This window comes from Chiloscyllium plagiosum, unplaced genomic scaffold, assembly GCF_037043375.1.
Source record: "Chiloscyllium plagiosum isolate Xiang-an unplaced genomic scaffold, Cpla_swu_hap1 HiC_scaffold_28, whole genome shotgun sequence".
Classification (NCBI taxonomy): domain Eukaryota; kingdom Metazoa; phylum Chordata; class Chondrichthyes; order Orectolobiformes; family Hemiscylliidae; genus Chiloscyllium; species Chiloscyllium plagiosum.
Window position 1 is genome coordinate 26,055,535 of NW_028270166.1, and position 18,864 is coordinate 26,074,398.

The window sequence follows — 18,864 nt, forward strand, 5'->3', positions numbered from 1 at the left end:
TTCCACACTGTAGAGAATCTAATACAGATACAGAGCTTTGTTAAAAAGCTTAAACTTATATACTTAAACTTAGTAACTTGAACTCCTTGCTATTGAACTATCACAGTAAAAGAAAAAGTTTAAACTGGCAATCTTAATTACTACAAGTAATGTATTCAAGTCTTTAAAATACTTTTTGTGAAGTACAATGCCTAGAATACATTCCATGATGCAGCTAAGTAATGATTGTTTCCATATGCGTGTCTCACAAAAACATAATGGATATATTTTCATTTCTACAAATTAAATCATAATATAGTTGACAAATGGGCTTCAGGAACGTCTCAAGACATCAAATACTGAAGAACCCTAAAAGTTATGTCTCGTCAGTGGTGTGATTAAACTGAACAATAAAGTCTAATTACAAATAAGCACCTTGCCTTTTTGTAGGCGTTCTGTGAATTTTAAGAAAGTCATTTTTCTACAGTCTGAGGAAAGTTACAAATCTCTGCAATCTGTACTTATGCAAACAGAAAATGCTTACTGGGTGATGTTGGCGATGTTGCTCCACCCTCTGTGGTTGTTGTGGTTGTTTTGGTGTCTGGTGGCATTGCCAATGTTACTGATCTGGCCATGGATGGGGGAGGTGGCGGCGCCAGCATCTGTGTAGAAATGTAGTGGCTTGGGACTTTGCTTACCACTTGACCACTGCCATTCAGCTGTAAAGAAAACACCATACTTAATGATTATAATAAAAGAGATTCATGAAAGATACTTTGGAATTCTTACTATGGCAGACTGTATGTTACTGTAATTCAGATCAGATTGGTAAGACTGCTGTTTACATGGGGAATCAACCTAATTTAGATCACTTTTAAGTTGAATAAATAAATATGCTGCATTCAACAGTTCTTCTGTTAAGAGGTAGGAGGCATTGTTTTCTTGAGTGAAAACATGAGTGCAATTGCTCCAGCAGTCAAATATATCTTCATAAGTGGAGGATGCAGAATGGACTTTCTGAATCAAACCTACCTTCAACTAGGCCTTTTGATCAGTATTAAATATAAATTAATGAAGACATTAGAGTGAAAAAGAAATTAATGCAGAGTACTTTCAAAACCAACTGTGTTAAAGGTGCAGGCAGCACAATTTGAATCCAGCTTATTAACTGATCTAACTCCATTGAATACATTGTCAACTTGGCTTGACCAATACAAATATAGGGTAGTATTTAATGGAGGTGATTGTAGCGTGGGGCAGTCTTGTCTGCTGGTTAAAAGTCCATGTCATCTCCTTTGAGGAAGACTTGCAGAATGAAGTCCCAATTTGGCACTTACTGGACAGAACTTGATCTTCCCTGGAGATCGATCCCTCTGAGGACTGCCAACCCGAAGCAAGCAGTGCCTTGCTGAGGTGGTAGCTGCCACTGGTAACGCAGTCCAACTGAGGCCCAGACACTGAGGCGTCTTGGCCACAGGTGAACGATGGGAGGATGGCTGGGGAAGATCACAGGAATGTGGAAATGGTGAAGGAAGTGTGGAGTGCAGCAAGGGAAGGTCACCCCCATGCTGGGTCACTTGGTCAGGCTCTCAAGGAGGGACCTGCCCCTTGGGAGTGGCTTGCAATCCGAAAGGATTTGTTTTTTAAGCTTCCAGCATAGCGAGTGCTTGGGCACCACATGGGAATACAAGCAGTGGTAAGGCGAGAACTTTAAGTGTGCATTAATTATCCACACAAGGTCCTCAAATGGGAGCAGAGTGGAAGGTCATCCAGGAACTTCCTGATTCCAGACTTAATTGGGGCAGAAAAGGAAAGGTGCCATAGTCCCCAAATATCATCCTCCTTCCTGATTAAGTGACCTTTACCTACCAGCAAATTTACCTGTGGGGGCGGGCATTAAATTCCACCCATTCAGTCAATACATTTCTTTACAAAAAGACATGTTCTTGGATTGTTGGAATGTCTAGCTCCCTTCCCCATAAAATAATGGTTTAAAAAGGGTTTTTGCAATGATCTGACTACTTCCACAGGCATACTAGATTTGTTGAGCTTGATATGTTAATTTTGCTTTTGTGGAATCTTAATTCCAACCTTTAAACTGTGGGTTTAATATCACTAGCATGGCCACACCTAGTTACCCAGATCAATCTGTGTATGAAAAAATAATTTAAAAATCACAATTTTTCTGAAAAAAGTTATTCTTTGATCAATATGAAATCTATTAGTAACCTCGACTGAGTGTTTTTGGACTGTAATTATAGATTCCTATTGAGGGGAGTAAACAGAACATTCATACTCAAAAACAAATTCTTCACAAGTGCAAACTACGAGATGTTGCATGTTTAATTAACCTGTCGTTCATGTATTATCAATTGGATGGTTAAGATTGAAAGTTTCTTCCAAAGAAATGCAAACATGACAAAGGCAGAATATAAGTTCATCCTTTTGAGAAACTTTAGTAGTGTTTGGTCTTAAACATTTTAGTATTTTTCCTTCAAGTTTTGTGCATTATTTTTGCTCACTGTAACAATTGTCAATGCATCCATTTTAAGGATAACTAACCCACTGACCTATACGTGAAGAAAATCTGGTCCAATTGTAAGTCAAGTATATAGAAAACATTTGTAAAATATATAATATTCATTATTCTTTTGATTTGGAACTATTCCCCAACTTCTTTTGCTACGTAACAGCTGCCTTCAACTTTCTGGGTGCAGTCTTCAATTCTGGTTAGGGAGCATAGCGACTGGCTCATTTTAACTCCTGACCATACATGGTCTACTATATTTCACTTTTCAAATATAAGCATCATAAACATGTCAATAAACTCAGCGCAGAAATTGTTGGTGTGAAGCTTTAGATCAGCAGCAATTGTGTGATAAGGCCCAAAACTGTGATGACTGCTCACATCCTATGCACTACCCAAAATTTCTTCGCGTTTTTTTTGTGGATGGCGAACTTTAGTATGTAGATTTAGCTTCAAGTTACTCAATATTCAAGTTGGGATTTTATACTTTGATGAATGGGGAGTCTGCAATGATGCTGAGCTAAAGCACAGAAACATTGTTTGATGGCAGTGCCTGAAGCCAACATCAACTAACCTGGCTGTAACTTATTCTGGAGGTAAAAATCCTGTTAAAAAGTACTTGGAGAACATTATCATCTGCTTCAAGCAGCCTGCCAGACAATCTGGAAGTTACGAATAGCAGTTTTAACAATTACAAAGCTTCTTAATTTTTAAGCCTTTGGTTACTTTTCCAGAGGTCAGCCAACTTTTGTTGACCTTCTTTGCACAAAGTAATACTTTGCTCATTGGGCCGACACCACATATCTTCTCCCAAATGATCAAAAGGGGTATGCAACAGGTGCTATTTTCATTGGACTTGTTACGTTTCTGAGCGAAAGCTGATGACTACCAGCACAAGCAGTGCAATATCTGAGGAAACTGAGGTGGCACATTGCGCTGGACACTACTTTTTAGCATCGAGATCCAAATCCACAGACACTGTCAAATGAAAAGCTTATGTTGTTGAACATTTGAAGCTCTCACTTTAACAAGAGCAAAGATGAATTTCTCTTGCATTGTTACAAAGCTGGTCAATGACTAGTAAATCTGTAAGATTCAGAAAGCAGCCAGGATGATTATATTATGGAAAGTCAACCATGCTCATCAGTCTTGAAAATGAGAAGATACTTGAAAAATGCCTTTTCAGGATTAAAGCTACCTTCTTGTAGTCCTGCCAATTGGTACCCTTTCAGCTCTCAATGACACGGTGCAGACAAAAAAAACAAAGTTCTTGCAGCACCAGGATCATTACCGAGGGCATTAGTGTCACCTTGAAGTAATGCCTTAGCTATCTGGAGAGATTGGGAGTTGCTTAGAGTACACTTTCCACACCTTCCTCCAAGATTGCCTTATTCACTCTGTATTCAGAACTTTGACAGAGAAACGTGCCAAACAATAGAATTATAGAGATAGAAAATGACGGCAAGAATTGAGAATCAAAGTCAGAGAATAGAACTTATGCATTGTATATCTGAAAACAGCTGAACAAGTGTCTGGGCAGTCAGAAAATCAGTGCACATGGCACTCATCCTGGATGTATATGTTCAATATCTCAGTTTTCTTCTCGTTAGCAACAAGTGGCTCAAAGCACCACTTGCATCACTGCCTTCAATCTTCTAAACTGCAAAAGTGCCCTTTGATTTACTGCTATTTCTTTCTTAATAATCAAAAAAGAAAATCTGATCAAAACTCAAACACAACCAACTTACTACCTTAGCTTTTCTAATGTTTGTGAGATACCGTTGAGCTTTACTATTGAACATTGCTACACTTGCAAAGAGTAAGTATCGTTGGCTGCAGGGTTTCAGCAAGAGGCTTTAGGTGGCCCTTCAGTTGCCCTGAATTTGAGGATAACATCTAATTCACACAGTAGCCTTCTGGTGTTATCCACTTTCTGATCTAAGGACACTTGCTCTGAAGTACTGGAAGGTGCGCATGTTGCATTGCTCCAGAGAAATACAGTAGCAACCTACTCCAGTCATACAATTGTTGCCAGGTGCTTCTTCAGCAGATTGACTAACTTGTAAGGGAGTTCATGAGAAACTTACCATGTCTTCGATGCTTTCATTTACCAGCACATAGCAACCTTCAGTGCTGCTGGTTCTTGCAAATGTGCAACATTTTTAATATACCGCTGAACATTTCTATGTTGTTTATAATTCTAACCTATTGAGGCAAAAGATCATCAATAATATTTTCTGAACTTTGAGTTTGTGGTTATCATGAGGACGCAGGGCACAGCAAAGTAGTTCCCAGAACTGAATAAATTTGCCAGTTAGAGACTGCAGAATAATTGACAATGCACAAATACGTACTCAACAGCAGTGTAGTGTAACTGGCAGAAATAGTGCTGTCAACTGGCCTGGCTTGATCTGCCAGATAGTTTCTGGAAGGAAGCTGTACAGGTGCATTAAATTCCCACTTGTTTATAATGGAACATGGCTTGGTCAACGATAATGTAGCCTAAAGTTAAAACTCGTTTGTTGACTTTGCAGATGAAACAAGTTAGAAGTTGGTGTGACGTGGCCGGCAATCACGTGCTCTCGAGTCTGTGATAAGACAAGCAGGGTAGTTGGTATCTACTTCCCATGAAGTCTTGCAGTGGAAGGGTGGAATAATGGGGGACTCCAGGGTGGAGAATAAGCTTTTCTTGCAATGTTACTCCTGGCCCCATAAGGCAATAAAATTATTTACATTTGCTGACCGCTCCTGCTTTGGGTTTCCCCAGTGGGAAAGCAATGGGCTAGAGTTAAAACTAATTAGGGCTCCAATAAGGTGCAGATGTAAAGAAGGGTCTGTTAGCTTTTGGAATAGCTCCTTGTCATTTTTTGAATGGCAGATGCTGAATTGCAAACAATGGGTGTCTCAATGTTCCAGCGTGGTTAAATAACTTGGAACATTTTGACTGCCAACTTGCCTGTTTTTTCCAGTCAACGATGGTTCAATATATTCTCTCAAATATGGAAGTTTTCTAAAATTGATCTTCTCAAGATTGTTCTTAAGTGTCAGTAACTGCTTCTCATGCTGATTTGGTTCAATTATAAACAAATCCATGACCACGTAACATTATATTCATTTATCAGTGGTCTGATGTACACCTTCATTTAAAAGCTAGATAAAAAATTAAGGAATGCCATCATCATTTTAAAAATTCTTACAGTGAAAGTGGGCATCGCTGGTAAGACCAACATTTTTTGACCATCCCTTGAGCTGAATGGCTTGCTAGACTATTTCAGAGGGAGCTAAGAGTCAACCTCTGGTGGGCCTGAAAACACATGTTGACCATATAAGGTAAGGTCATAGAATCATAGAGGTGTACAGCATGGAAACAGACCCTTCGGTCCAACCCGTTCATGCCAACCAGATATCTCAACCCAATCTAGTCCCACCTGCCAGCACCTGGCCCATATCCCTGCAAACCCTCCCTATTCATATACCCATCCAAATGCCTCTTAAATGTTGCAATTGTACCAGCCTCCACCACATCCTCTGGCAGCTCATTCCATACATGTACCACCCTCTGCGTGAAAACGTTGCCCCTTAGATCTCTTTTATATCCTTCCCCTCTCACCCTAAACCTATGCCCTCTAGTTCTGGACTCCCCTACCCCATACTTTGTCTATTTATCCTATCTATGCCCATCATAATTTTGTAAACCTCTAGAAGGTCACCCCTCAGCCTCCGACACTCCAGGGAAAACAGCCCTAGCCTATTCAGCCTCTCCCTGTAGCTCAGATCCTCCAACCCAGGCAACATCCTTGTAAGTCTTTTCTGAACGCTTTCAAGTTTCACAACATCTTTCTGATAGGAAGGTGACCAGAATTGCATGCATTATTCCAACAGTGGCCTAACCAATGTCCTGTCCAGCTGCAACATGGCCTCCCAACCCCTGTGCTCAATACTCTGACCAATAAAGGAAAGCATACCAAATGCCCTCTTCGCTATCCTATCTACCTGCAACTCCACTTTCAAGGAGCTATGAACCTGCACTCCAAGGTCTCTTTGTTCAGCAACACTCCCTAGGACCTTACCATTAAGTGTATAAGTCCTGCTAAGATTTGCTTTCCCAAAATGCAGCACCTCACATTTATCTGAATTAAACTCCATCTGCCACTTCTCAGCCCATTGGCCCATCTGGTCCAGATCCTGTTGTAATCTGAGGTAACCCTCTTCGCTGTCCACTATATCTCCAATTTTGGTGTCATCTACAAACTTACTAACTGTACCTCTTATGCTTGCATCCAAATCATTTATGTAAATGACAAAAAGTAGAGGGCCCAGCACCGATCCTTGTGGCACTCCACTGGTCACAGGCCTCCAGTCTGAAAAACAACCCTCCACCATCACCTTCTACCTTTGAGCCAGTTCTGTATCCAAATAGCTAGTTCTCCATGTGTTCCATGAGAATGTTAAATATTCTTTCCAGAGGACATCAGTGAACCAAATGGGTTCTTGCACCAATCAATTATAGTTGTCATGGCAATATTACTGAGACTGGCTTTATAGTCCAGATTAATTAATTGAATATAAATCTGGGCAGCTGCTAATGGTAAGATTTGAATCCATGTTTCCAAAGTATTAACCTGGTTCTCTGAATTACTAGTTCTGTGACAATCTGATGCTCTCCTCCTTTATTACATTAATAGTCATACATTCACACATCCTAATGTGAAATGCTAACAATTCTTTAAGACATAAGGAGTGAAAAATCCTTAATTTCCTAGTTTATTTATTTTTTATTCATTCGTAGGTTGTTGATGCCACTGGCTGGGCCAGAATTTATTAGCTATCCCTAGATGCTCTTGAAAAGGCAGTGGTCAGCTGCCTTCTTGAACTGCGGTAGTCCATTTGGTATTGGCAGAGCCACAATACTGTTAGGGAAGGAGTTCCAGGATTTTGACACAGTGACACTTAAGGAATAACATTAATTTGTAAGTGAAAATGGTGAGTGGCTAGCAAGGGAACGTGTAGGTGATGGCGTTCCCATGCATCTGCTGTCTTAGTCCTTCCAGATTGTAACAGGTGAGAGTTGGGAGGATGTCTAAAGAGTGTTGGTGAATTTCTGCAGTGCATATTGTAGATAATACATACTACTGTTAATGAACACTGGTGGGGAAGGGAGTGAATATTTGCAGTTGAGGCACCAATCAAACGGGCTGCTTTGTCCTGAATGGTGTAGAGTTTCTTGAATGTTGTTGGAGCTGTACTTAGCTGAAAATGTGTTGCTGGAAAAGCGCAGCAGGTCAGGCAGCATCCAAGGAGCAGGAGAATCGACGTTTCGGGCATGAGCCCTTCTTCAGGAATCGTCCGGAGTCCGTGCGGGGTCAGTCGGTTCCGTAGGCAGGTGCTGAGGAAGGAGATATGGCTGTGGTAGCGAGTCTGTTTGAGAACGTGGCTGAAGAGCTTCTGGGCAGAGGAGATGACCTGGGGTGTGCAGTGAGGGACTCACTGAAATCCTTGTAGAGGGAGGAAGAGAGCTTCTTCAAGGAAGACATCCTTGCAAGAGGATTCGCAATAGGTTAAAATCTTCTAGGAGAAAGTGAGAACTGCAGATGCTGGAGATCAGAGCTTAAAATGTGTTGCTGGAAAAGCGCAGCAGGTCATGCAGCATCCAAGGAGCAAGAGATGAAGGGCTCATGCCTGAAATGTCGATTCTCCTGCTCCTTGGATGCTGCCTGACCTGCTGCGCTTTTCCAGCAACACATTTTTAGCTCTGATCTCCAGCATCTGCAGTCCTCACTTTCTCCTGGAGCTGTACTTATCCAGGCAAGTGGGCAGTAATCCATCAAACCCCTGACTTGAGCCCTGTAGATGGGGGTCAGACTTTGGGAGGTGAGTTTTTTGCTGCAGGAATTTTAATCTGTGACCTGTGTTTGTAGTCACATTACCAATATAGCTAGTCCAGTTTAATTGTTGGTCAATGGTAATACCCAGGATGTTGATAGTGAGGAGTTCAGGGATAGTAATGCAATTCAATTTCAAAGGGCAATGGTTAGATTCTCTCTTGTTGCAGATGGTCATAGCTTGGTACTTGTGTGGTGTGAATGTTACTTGGCAATTGTCAGCCCAAACCTGAATATTGTCTAGGTCTTGCTGCATTTGTTTTTGGATTGTTTAAGTATTTTAGGGGTTGTGAATGGTGCTGAACATTATACAATTATCAGCAAATATCCTCACTTCTGACTTAATGATGGAGAGAAGATCATTGATGAAGCAGTTGAAGATGTTGGACTTAGGACCCAATCCTGACAAACGTCTGTTGAGATATCACGAAGTCAGATGACTAACCTCAATCAACCACAACCATCTTAGTCTGTACCAGGTATGATTCATACCAGCATTGAATTTTCTCCTGATTTCCATTTCCATGCTTACTTGGCTCCTTGATGTCACATTCAGTCCAAAGTTTCCTGAATGTTATGGGCAGTAACTTACATGTAAGACTAATGGAAACCCTGCAGAAATAGTACAACTAATCAGGACTAGTATGAAATGCAGGAAATAAAATGCCTTTGCCATGAGCTGGAAGGCAGACTGCCTCTCGGAGCCTGGGCAACTGAAGTTTTTGCAGACAATGCAATAATAATATTTGTACTTTGGTGATGATCTTCATCTGGTTCAAAACACAATGAAACACAGCAAGCAGAGCTTGCTCATGTGTGTTCACTTTAGTTCTTTAATGGAAAAAGAGCAAGGCAAAGAGGAATAAGCTTGTGGAGTAGGATTAGCAAACTTGCCGAAGTATTATGGAGGATTTGTGCTGAGTAAAGCAGATACAGATACTTCAGTGTTTTTGATGCCACACAGGGTGAATCAATGGAAAGTGAATCATTGATCTCACTTAAGGAATAGAGAGATTCACAATCACCTGATGAAGGAGCATCGCTCCGAAAGCTAGTGTGCTTCCAATTAAACCTGTTGGACTATAACCTGGTGTTGTGTGATTTTTAACTTTGTACACCCCAGTCCAACACCGGCATCTCCAAATCAGGAATTGAGAGAGATAGTCAATAAGAAAACCAAATTATTACTCTGTCCAATTCTTAACTACTCGGAAAAATAACAACCGCTATGTCACATGACCTCACCTGTTTCATGTCCTTACCAATATAAATTCAAACAACGAATCACGCAAATTTCACCATATGTCTCAAGCTACTGTGCTAGTTCTAGCTTCTCTCAAGATTCTCAAATATTCATTTCCTTCTTCCTGCCTGATCCCTCAAACATTTTTTTTCAGTTGTGTTTAATGCCCCCTTTAATGCCGCTGTTACCTCAGCTTTAACATTTTCTTTGCCTAAATGGCATTAAAATCTGTTGGAAAATGTCTTATCCCTCTTCTCAAAGCTTTTCAACAATTTGAACAAATTAAGCTTCTCTTGCTTAACTTTGCCAACTCTCATGAATATGAATCTAGTTTATTAAACCAGTTTTTATTGCAACAGTTACCTTTCATTGGTGGTATCATGGCACAGAAACTACTTTGCACTTTGGTTATGGGTCCACTACCTGCCAGCAATGAATTATTCAAAACTAGACATAATAGTGCAACATATACTACAAAAAACTAAACCATGCTCCAGCTAATGGAAATGCCAAAATAATGTAAGTTGTGAGCTTGAATTAATTTTCTGATCCAAAGAGTCCCTTGACTGAAGTCTACTATGTATGTTAAAATAGAAATGCATTTTCTCTGCATTTTCCATTGCAAATGAGGTCAGCCTTGGTGCAAATTTACAGCCCTATTCTGCACTCTAATTTTACAAAGAGCTTATAATGCTAATGTAATGCTTGGAACAATGCCATTTGTATTTTATTCTGTGCCAGGCTGTAAAATGATTGTCACGACTGTACTTCAAGATGCACTATCTGTCAGGGAACACTGCAATGAAGTCATATAGCGATCGCTTTGAAATATCCAACAAATGTACATTCTCGTGTGGCACTCCGTTGCCAAAATAAATTAGATAAGTACCAACGATGCACAAGCAGGAAACTAATGCAGACCCTGTTAGCTTTTACAAATAGCCTTTCATTAACATCTGCAATTACAATTTACATCCAATCAATCAAACATTTGTTAACGATGAAAATATAATTCTTTGTGAAAGCTTATGTGCCCAATTTTAACACCAAATGAATCGGTTTTGAGTGACTTATATTTCACACGGAACAAACAAGTGCACAGAAACCTGAATGGTCATTAAAACCAAAAAGGCTCCAAAAAAGCTGAAATGGCATCACAGCCCTGATTCTGGAAGCACCACCCACAGACTCAGTAATCACTTGCTTGCTGGGAGAAGGTGCGAGATATGGGTGGGCTCTTGGCACTTCGTGCATCTACTGTTCACTGAAGCAGCAACACACTTAAAATTACATATGCTTTCAAACAGAGAGAGTTTCATTACTGGGTTTTTCCAAGACACAACTTGTGGATGTTTGAAGAAATGGACAAAATCCAGTGGAGTTCTCTGTGAGGGTAAGGTCTTCTTTTGGAGAAATCAGGTATTTGAATACAATTGAATGTGCATACAAAGCTGATAAGCTCTGTCAAGCTGTTGAACCACTTAAATCTCCAAGCACTTTTATATTTAAAAAAATCATTTGGCCTAAAATTGAAGAAAAAAAGTGACATTAACATTTATGCTTCTTGAATGCTTTTACAACCTAACATTATCATAGTATTGGGAGAGTAAATGGATGAGCAAACTTTGATGTGGTGCTTTGATGTGGGGCTATGAATACGAACTTTATGAGGGATTAAGTACTTCAAAAAATTATTTGTTTTTACAAAGGACTAAATCTTTCAAAGGATTTACATATATTGAATGAGATGTTATCAATTACTTATTAATTTTCTTTTATTTTACATTTTTCTCATTCATGGTTTATTTTAAAAATAGTTTTATATATAATAAATAAAAATGTATTTAATCTCACCATGGTTTCTGAGGTCTGTTCACAGTGAACACAGGGTGAGTTGGCATGGAGAGTTAAGGTAAAAGTAAATGGTGGGTGGAAGCATGGGTTGGCATAATTTGATAATAGGTTAGTGTAAAGGCTTTAAATGACTATGGCAATGGATGAGATAGTTACAGATTGCTTGACTTGGCACTATGTTGGGATGAAGCATATGAAGGCCATGGAGATTATGATGCAGCATGCATTGGTATTGATGGGGCATGGAAATCAAGTGCATGATGAGGGGGAGTGTGGTGTAATGGCAAATGGGCTGTGTTTGGTTTTATAATTTTTTTTCCAATTGGGGAAAACCAATGCCACAGCAGAGACAGACATTTAAACAGCTTGCCTTCTCACATGGAAGCCTCTGTCATCACCACCAAACTCTTTAGGGGGCAGCAAACACAACTCCAATTGGCATCCATCTGCCAGAACAAAAATCCAACTGTTTGGAGCCCTTTCTCCCAAGTTGGATTTGTAGAGCTGGAAAGTTTTCCAACCCGGCCTATAGGTTTCAGGAATGAAAACTGGGTCCAGATATTCAAAAGCCATTTCTTTGAACAGGAGGAGCAAGGTGTGTGACTGGAGCCAGAGGAGAAGAGCAAACTGTACAGAACACTGGACCCTTGAGGCTGAGGAGTTTTTAAATCCTGAGTGTCAAATGCATTGGCTCTTTTAACTCCGCCCAAATCTTGTTTCAGCCTATAGATCCATTTGCTACAAGATTAGTGCAATAGGAAACACATAGCATGTTCCACATGCAACTCATTGTTTATGGTGAAAGCTGGACCTGCAGGCATCATTATAATCTAATCTGCAGATTCACAGAAGGATCCTGCTGCGCAGAAGAGCAGGTTAAGAAAGGAACCTAGGTGGATACAATTGGATAGGTACGGGCATGACCGAAATGTCATTTCACTGCTTGTATTCCTTGCAGAATCTGATGGGCAGTTTCAAAATTGGTGGTTAGCTTCAAAATTGGTGGTTAAAGCCCCATGATCCTATTAGAAAATAGAAAGAGACCATTGGGTCTCAAGACTCTGGAGTAATTAGATGTCTGCATCACTGTTAAAGTAAGGATTTTTACAAAGTTAGCAGAGTTTTGGAGCGACAGGAGACTGATCAGCAGAGAAAGCAAAATGGGTTATTAATAATTCCATTACCATTAGTCGTGTCACCAGACAATAACACACAGTACAGGTAGCTGAAGTGGAAACATTAGTGGCAGTAAAAGAGAAAATTGAGGCTGTAGTTAATTAACCTGTTCAAGTTCTCATTTTATGGTGTACCTTTTAGACTAACGTTAAAACTCAAGCTATGTAAAAAAATCAATTATCACATGCTGTTGGTGTTCAATAAGTGGTCCTTTACTCGTGTGGAGGATTGATCAAAAGATCACATATTGTAACTTATATGGTATTTTCATGAAGTTCAGTGAGTGACTTTTTGTATCTAAAATTTTAATTGACTGGCTATATATTAGATTAATAATTAGTACACTTCAAAAATAAATTAAACACCAACTTCAAGAAGAAAAAGTTAAATTTTTTATACAGAATCTGAAAGCCATGAAAAAATCCCTTTTGGTGAACCATCTAACAGATAAGACAATAAAGTATAATCTACACTTCAAAGGAGGCCGAGTTGTCTCTTGTGGACCGAAACTGACTCAGCAATGCAAAGAAGCTTCTGTCAGAACAAAGAAACTGAAGTGGAGGCGACAGCAAGTGATACTGTTTAAACGTCTCACAGTAATTATTTGAAGCATATAAACTTTACTGAGTTATACCACAGAAGTGACCTGTGGTAAAATGTTTCCGACAAAACAGTTCTTACTATAAAAACTGAGCCTGAAATGTGCATTATCTCTTTGATCTCAACTTCTAAGATTTCCCACTTTTTGAGCTTGATGCTCAGACACAGCACACTATATGAATGTTTCCAGAACTTTGTGCATTCACTATATAAAGATTTCTCCTTATAGGCACAGCTCAGATGTCATGGCTGAAGACATTTTTATGCAACATCAAAGATGCAGACACATCTTTTGAACAGAGGCTGCTGGGAGACCTGGGATTTCTGAACACTGGGCACAGCAAGAGACTGATTCCAGCAGCACAAAAATAAAAAGCTGGTTTCATTAAAGAGCTGTTAATCCCTGTCAGTGAACAGAAAGAATGTACAGCAGGTATGACAGCTGAAAAACAGTTTGTTTTATATTTCTGTACTTGATGACAGTATTGAGTGTTCCAAAATTAGTTTCAGACACTCAAATGGGATTTTCATTCAGCAGTGTTTAAAAAGGATATACCCTAAGGTAAAATGTTCTGTTGCAATGTACCGTACCACATGTGCAGAAAAAGTTGGAATATATAAACTCAAATGTCATTTAAAATAAGACTTAGTATTTATGGAAACAGTATTTGAATAACTTCAGACAGTTACTACTGTGTTCATACTATAGCTTCCTATCTTCTTGACACAGCCATTCGTTGGACACAAATTGTAAAGACAATATTTTTGCAGAGTACAATATATGATGTCAGTCTCAAACTAAGAACAACTCTGCCCTTCAAGGTAAAAGTGTGTCACTTAACATTCCACTGGTGAATACTGTTGAATAGTGAGATCAGGACCAGGATAGAGCAGGAGAGAAGTTGTGCTTGACACAAGGTCATACTGACATCAAGTAGTAATTACAAATAAAAAGCTTAGTCTAATTCAACATCAAAGGATTGAAGACAAAGGCTGTTAGACTTCCTGACAGATACGATGTTCGCAGCAAAAGTCATTCGGGAAACCAGAAGCTATAACAGTTAGAAGTGGAAAAACTCTTTTTTGATAGTTGTTTCAATCTTTGGGACATGCATTACCAGAAGAGAACAGATTGAAATTGCTGAGTGGAGTGTTTGAAGAAAAAAATAAAAGGTTTAGTCACGTTGGGGTTGTGGGCAGAAGTGAGTGAGAGGATCATAAAGAAAGCTCGCTAAATTATAATAAAACACAACTTTTCAGCTTTTTCCACTTGAGTAATTTCAAAATGATAATTCTACATTAATATAATAATGATACACATGAAGAAAAGACTGCATTTATTGCTTACCAGAGCTACAAGGTTATTGAACACCTCCCTGACCATAATTAGAACCCGATGGCAGTAATTCTGAGGGATAAATCCTTCAGTTTCTGGTAAAAGTATAAATACTATATTAGAGCATTTTGCTACTACATTTAAAATTACAAATGGGGAAAACTTTTCCATGTTTACCATGTTGCCAAAGCATCCCAATCAAAGGAAATGTTTCTTATTGACATCTTTTTATGTCAGGCTTTTAAATCATTTTCTCTCTAAAAGGAGTTGGAAGTGGGTTACATTATGTGATGTGCTCTCACAGGTGGAAGATTTCATTTACAGTTATAAAAGAAAAGATTTTCATTTATATAGCAACTTTTTCAGTCTCAGCATGTTCCAAAGCACTGTACTCAATTATTTTTGAAGTGCAGCCACTGCAATAATGTAAGAAACAAAACCAACTGTGCACAGCAAAATTCGCAAACAGCAATTTGCTAATTACTAGGTAGTGTGTTTTAGTGACATTGGTTAAACAATATGTTTTGGCCAGAAGGCTGGGAGGACTGGCAGGATCTTTCTCAAAACCACAAATGGGATCATTTACATTTGACTCACCATGGAAATGTCAAGCCAAATTATGCAAATAGTTTTTATTTCTGAGAACACCTGAAGGGTCAGACGGTACCTCAGTTTAATATCTCATCTGTTTGACAGCACCCAACAGTGCATGACATTGTCGGTATTGCACTGATTTGTCAGTCCAAACTGGGCAGTCATGTGTTTGGAGCTAGTCTTGAATCCACAGCTGTCTGATTCAGAAGTGAGAGGGCTACAACTTTGCCAAGGTTAACATCTACTGCAGCCATCTGCTAAGACAAGAAGTTTAATTATTAACGGGCCAGGCATTGAAGATGTATTGAAAGACAATGTAGAATGTCATTGATCCTCGATTGCTTCAAATTCAGACAGTATGGAGATGGAATTGATCTGTGTGACTGTGGTGTAAAATGGTCGATTGCAGTTCTTGCTGCTGGTGCTTTTTAGAATCTGGATGAAGTCAATTTGGCCAGTTGCCAAACAGAAAGCAAACAAAAAGAAAATGAGGAAAAGGTCATCGCTGACATTGGCAGTATTTCTGCATTCCTGGATTTGCCTGATTCTTTGGCTGCCTGCATCATGTAAATATTGGTATTAAGAGGGTCCACATTCACTTTGAGGAGTGATGGCAGGAGTTGTTTCTATGCATTTATGACCTGAGGAAGTTGGAAAGCTGATTTTATTGATCAACCTATTGTTGAATCAGGGAACAAGAAATAAGTCAGTCGGCTTATTTCTTATGGTCAAAAATAACAAGAGAAGTGGAGAATAAAACAAAAAGTGAAGGTTAGTTGGACGTGGCAGGACAGGGAGAGACTCTTGGCCCAGTGAATGAAAAAGCTCAATGATCTCACATTTCATGGGCAGCACAGTGGCTCAGTGGTTAGCACTGCTGCCTCACAGCACCAGCGTCCCAGGTTCAATTCCAGCCTCGGGCAACTGTCTGTGTGGAGTTTGCACATTTTCCCAGTGTCTGCGTGAGTTTCCCCTGGGTGCTCCGGTTTCCGCCCACAGTCCAAAGATGTGCAGGTCAGGTGAATTAGCTATGCTAAATTGCCCATGGTGTTAGGTGCATTAGTCAGAGAGAAATGGGACTGTGTGGGTTAATCTTCGGAAGGTTGGTGTGGAACAGTTGCGCCGAAGGACTTGTTTCCACACTGTAGGGAATCTAATTTCCAGAATATTATAACTTAAGGGTTCACTCAAAACTTTAGTCAAATTAGCCCATTAATATAGGTGAAATGGCTTGGTTATCATTGTTCCGACAAATGGACAGCTTAATAAGTTAAATCAGGTGTTAACTCAATTAAGTCTGCTACAAAATGTTACAATTAGACACATCCAAAAGTCAAAATATTCACAGAGAAAACCTGTTGTTAACCTCAATGTTGAGCTCTCTGTGATTGCATTTTGTGCAGTTTTTGTGCATTCCTGCTTCCAGTAGCGACTGTTGTTATTAACTCAGGCAAAATATCAAAAGTAAATGAAAGGTCTGTGCTGTCATTTCACAAAAATCCACGACTGTACAAGAATACTGTGGTCTACGTACTCAGTTTTACTCTTACTAGTTTTATATCGGTCAATTCAAGTGATTCAGAAAATTAGCCCAGGAAAATGGAATTTTACTTTGGGATCGAGCCGAAAGTCAAGTGCAGGGAGTGCTAAGAATGGGATGCTTGTGCATTCCATATTATTGATTTTTATAAAAGAAATCCATATCTTGAATGTTAGGACTGACTTTTTCTAGTGACTAACATTACAGAGATGTTTTAAACTTATGGTGATTTCTTACTTGATAAATTCACCAATAGAGAGTGCACTGTCATGAAATGCAACTCAAACAGTGTTGCATTTTTATGTCACTTGATGATTCATCTTACCAAAGAGTTAAAATAACTTTTTAAATGCAAAGGTGAAAGACATAAGATGTGAAGGGAGAACATACTAGTCATGGAGGGAATACTGACTGAAGTTCAAGCCTACAGCAGTTTACAATGAGTCTTTAACTTTTTTCTTCCAATTTTACATTCAAGCATTGCATGATTCCTGCACCGTACATCATACTCAAATTCCGAGTCTGTCATTCAGTCCTCCTCAGCCCATTGTGCTAAACTGGTGAGAAAAGATATTAATTTGACAGAAGGTAGGGTGGAGGATATGGGTAGATCTTGATTTGCCAAAAGCATCTCCATAATAGGCTGATGAATAAGGTCAGGGGACAAGTGCTAGGATAGACTGCTGATTGGATGACGGTAGAAAGCAGGGAGTGGTATTATAGGGTAGCTATTCAGTGTGGCGGAAGAAGTGATGTTCCATAAGATTAATGCTGGAACCATTGCTTTTCACAATTTATGTCAGCAACATAGAATTTGGAATCAAAAATACAAGTTCTAAATTTGTGAATGAACCAAAATGAAAAGATACAGTAAATATTGAGGACTATTGCAACAAATTGAAGAGCATTAATAAAGTTACATAAAGGAAAAATAGGTTAAGGCAAATAATTAAGTTCAACATAGGTAAATGTGCATAGTACGTTTCAGTAGTTATGATTTGGAGGTGCTGGTGTTGGACTGAGGTGAACAAAATTAAAAATCGCGCAACACCAGATTCTAGTCCAACAGGTTTATTTGGAAGCACTAGCTCCTTCATCAGGTGGCCGTGGAGTATATGATCGTAAGACACAGAATTTATAGCAAAAGTTTACAGTGTGTTGCAACTGAAATGATATATGAAAAAATACCTGTATTGTTTGTTAAGACTCTCATCTTTTAAAATGACCATATTGGCTTCAGTTCCTTCATATGTAAATCCCAGAGATTTTTTTAAAGTTACATTCTCAAGTAAACTTTAACAATAGGTGCCATGTAGGCTCACATAATGCAGTGAAAGTGTGAGGTGCCCTGTGTGTGGCTGTCTGTGCCCCAATGTTCAGACTGAATATATTTCTAAAAAAGTGATTTACAGAATCTATTTCTAAAAAAGTGATTTACAGAATCTTACAGGGATTGATACAGCTTTTGAGCAAAATAAAATATAATTCTGCAAGTACAAATTCACCCCACAAACGTATATGTTCGCACATTTATGTGGTTGTCTGTGTGTTAAGGCCGGGGGTGGGGGGGGGGGGGGGGGGGGGTGCGGTGGTTGTGAGTGTCTATGAGAAAGTGTGTGTATGTGTGAGTGTAAAAGGGTATAAGTCTGTGAGAGGGTGTGTGGGGGGTGTGTATGTATGAGCGTATGAGAGAGAGAGCTTGTATATGAGTGAGGGTCTGCGTGTGTGTGCATGTGCGTGCGAGAGAGAGAGAGAGAGAGAGAGAGAGAGAGAGAGAGAGTGAGTGAGAGAGAGAGAGAGTGAGTGAGTGTGAGAGAGAGAGAGAGAGAGAGAGAGAGAGAGAGAGAGAGAGGAGAGAGTGTATAATGCAGTGGGGGTCACCTGTAGTGTGACATGAACCCAAGGTCCTGGCTAGTTCGGTACCCATGGGGATGGCATCAATCAGGACCTTGGGTTCATATCACACTACAGGTGACCCCACTGCACTATACACTCTCTCACACGCATGTACATAAGCGCATGCATACACTCACACAGACCCTCTCTCGTACGGTCACACATACACACCTCCCACACGCACCCTCTCACAAACTTATACCCCTTTACACTCACATACATACATACACTCTCTCA

At 39.6% G+C, this 18,864-nt stretch overlaps 1 protein-coding gene across 4 annotated transcripts in view; it reads right to left on the reverse strand.

Moving 5' to 3' along the window:
- Window positions 1-18,864, reverse strand: part of nfic (nuclear factor I/C) — an 813,295-nt gene that overhangs the window by 114,109 nt on the left and 680,322 nt on the right. For all 4 annotated transcript variants that reach the window (XM_087976064.1, XM_087976061.1, XM_087976063.1 and 1 more), the window contains one exon: window positions 524-698. In XM_087976064.1, coding sequence (XP_087832190.1) covers window positions 524-698 — 175 coding nt within the window. The remainder of the gene's footprint in view (window positions 1-523; window positions 699-18,864) is intronic.